The 2,207-nt window shown below is 28.4% G+C and overlaps 1 protein-coding gene across 1 annotated transcript; it reads left to right on the forward strand.

Moving 5' to 3' along the window:
• Positions 1–278: 278 nt before the first annotated feature.
• LOC149551160 (putative WRKY transcription factor 45) lies at positions 279–1,677 on the forward strand. Its single transcript, XM_089789638.1, has 2 exons — positions 279–1,023; positions 1,136–1,677. The coding sequence occupies exons 1-2, from the start codon at positions 860–862 to the stop codon at positions 1,386–1,388; spliced, it is 417 nt and encodes a 138-aa protein (XP_089645764.1). The 5' UTR covers positions 279–859; the 3' UTR covers positions 1,389–1,677.
• Positions 1,678–2,207: the final 530 nt, after the last annotated feature.

Genomic DNA, 2,207 nt, shown 5'->3' on the forward strand with positions numbered 1-2,207 from the left:
ATTTAGAGTGTAAAAGAGTAAAAAATAAATGGTGGTAAATAAGAAAGAGCATTCATAAGAAAAATCCAAAAAACAAGTAATTAAATTAAAGGCAAAGAAATAAGTAACCAAACTAAAGGAGTAATTTATGCTACAAGTAATATCTCTCTATGTATGACGACAACAATTATACAAAGAAACATTGATAGAAAGAGAAGAAGATAAAAAATCATGTACTTTGACAAGAACATGATGATCTCATAGATGACAAAATATAATTAATAAAATAATTCCCCCATGTTAGCCTCGCTTAAGGCACACTCAACATTTCTTAGTTCAATTTAACTTTTTCTTTTTGTCTTCTCCTTTACATAATAAATCCCTTATTTTCAACACAAGATTTGAGCCTTTTATTGTATTTCGTCTTTTTCAACTTCATGATCATTTATCTCACTTCTTTGATTTTGCACTCTTGTCTATGACTTATGCCTAACCTTTTCCTCATGTACCTATCAAAACCCTCCTTAATGCATTAATCACACATGTTTCTTTATCATTGATAAGATCATTTAAAGATTAGATTCTTTGCACTAGTCCTTTCATACTATTTAGAATAGTTTTTTATAAAATATTTTATACAAAACTCAAAATCATTTCATTATACAACTAAAACTTAAACTTTTATATTTTCTCAAAATTCCAACTATAATTACTTTATCCCTAACTTCCTTACACATTTCCTCAAAAACTCCATTTATATTACTTCACTTTCTATCTTTCTCATGTCAATTCTCAAAATTTTCATTTATATTATCTCAATTCCTATATTTCTCATATCATTTCTCAAAACTCCATCTTCCTATTTTTCTTTTGTATAATCATGGAGTTAGATTCAGCTAACCCAACTCAACGATCTCAAAGTGACATCAATATTCAGCCCAAGATAATAACTCTGAAAACAAGAAGCGAGGCAAATATTCTAGATGATGGGTATCGTTGGAAAAAATATGGTCAGAAACCAATAAAAAATAGCCGTTACCAGAGGTATTATACTCTTCTTCTTCCCAAGTCTCAAAGAAGATAAATTTAAATATAAAAGCTGAAGATAAATTTGAATATTTTACTGAAGATAAATTTAAATATTTGTGTTTCACAGGCAATATTTCAAATGTAATGAAAAGGGATGTTTGGTGAAGAAGAAAATACAGCGGTGTAATGAAGATTCTCAGTTTGTTCTCACAACATACCAAGGAACTCATAACCATGACATTAACTCTCCTGGTTTAAGAAATTCTTATGATTTGAGAAGTCAGTTCCACCAAGCTCCTGCAAATACCTTCAAGAAGACAACTCTGGTTAGTGAATGCAGCTCTTACACTAGACAAAATGAAAACTTTTGTGAGCAATAGTCATATGGTATATAGTGTGAAAACTTGGACAAAATGAAATGAGATTTATTTCTTATCTTTTCTAGACTTTTAGGAGGCAATGGTCATTGAAGTTGGTAAATGATAGAAAAAGTAATACCTAATTCTTCTTTACGTGTAGGAATCACTTAAGCTAGCTTCTTGTACTTTCATTGTGCTGCCAATCATACATGGGGATATGATTTGAGGAGATTATTGTGTTTTCATAATGGTCTATAAATTGAGTACATGTGTTTGTTTTTCTAGTCAAAGTTTTCTTTGACTAACTACAGAGATGACTTTTTAAATTAATATTAATTGTCTTGTTTAAATAAAGAAATAATTTTTAGTTTCACAAGTCATAGGAGATAAATGATTAAGGTGGTAGTAGATATGGTGAATAGTAATATATATTTTGTTTGGTCAAAGTTTTTGGTTGGTATTCTTTGGACACAATTATTCTCTACACAAAATAGCATTTTTACATTAAGATGATTTTTTACTACTTAGATCTTCATACTAGTCATAGCTATATTTTTGGCTACTTAGTGAATACAAAGCTAATATCTACAATCACAAACAATAAAAGTTAAGTGGTGCATTTAGGTTACTAATTTTTTAATAGAAATTTGGTATACCTTTCAACAACTTGAAGAATTTGAAGTTGAAATATATGATTTCCCAATCTTCTCAATGTATGACCTAATATTCTCACCTAATTTTTTATCGTACAATAAAAAATATTAAATATCTTGCTAGTTATATTTTTAGATTAATGAATATTAATTATTTTATTAAATACATGTTTTGCCAGCTTTAGTC

The sequence above is a fragment of the Cupressus sempervirens genome, chromosome 6 (genome assembly GCF_028749045.1).
Source record: "Cupressus sempervirens isolate cs-2001-9-10 chromosome 6, ASM2874904v1, whole genome shotgun sequence".
NCBI classification, from domain to species: domain Eukaryota; kingdom Viridiplantae; phylum Streptophyta; class Pinopsida; order Cupressales; family Cupressaceae; genus Cupressus; species Cupressus sempervirens.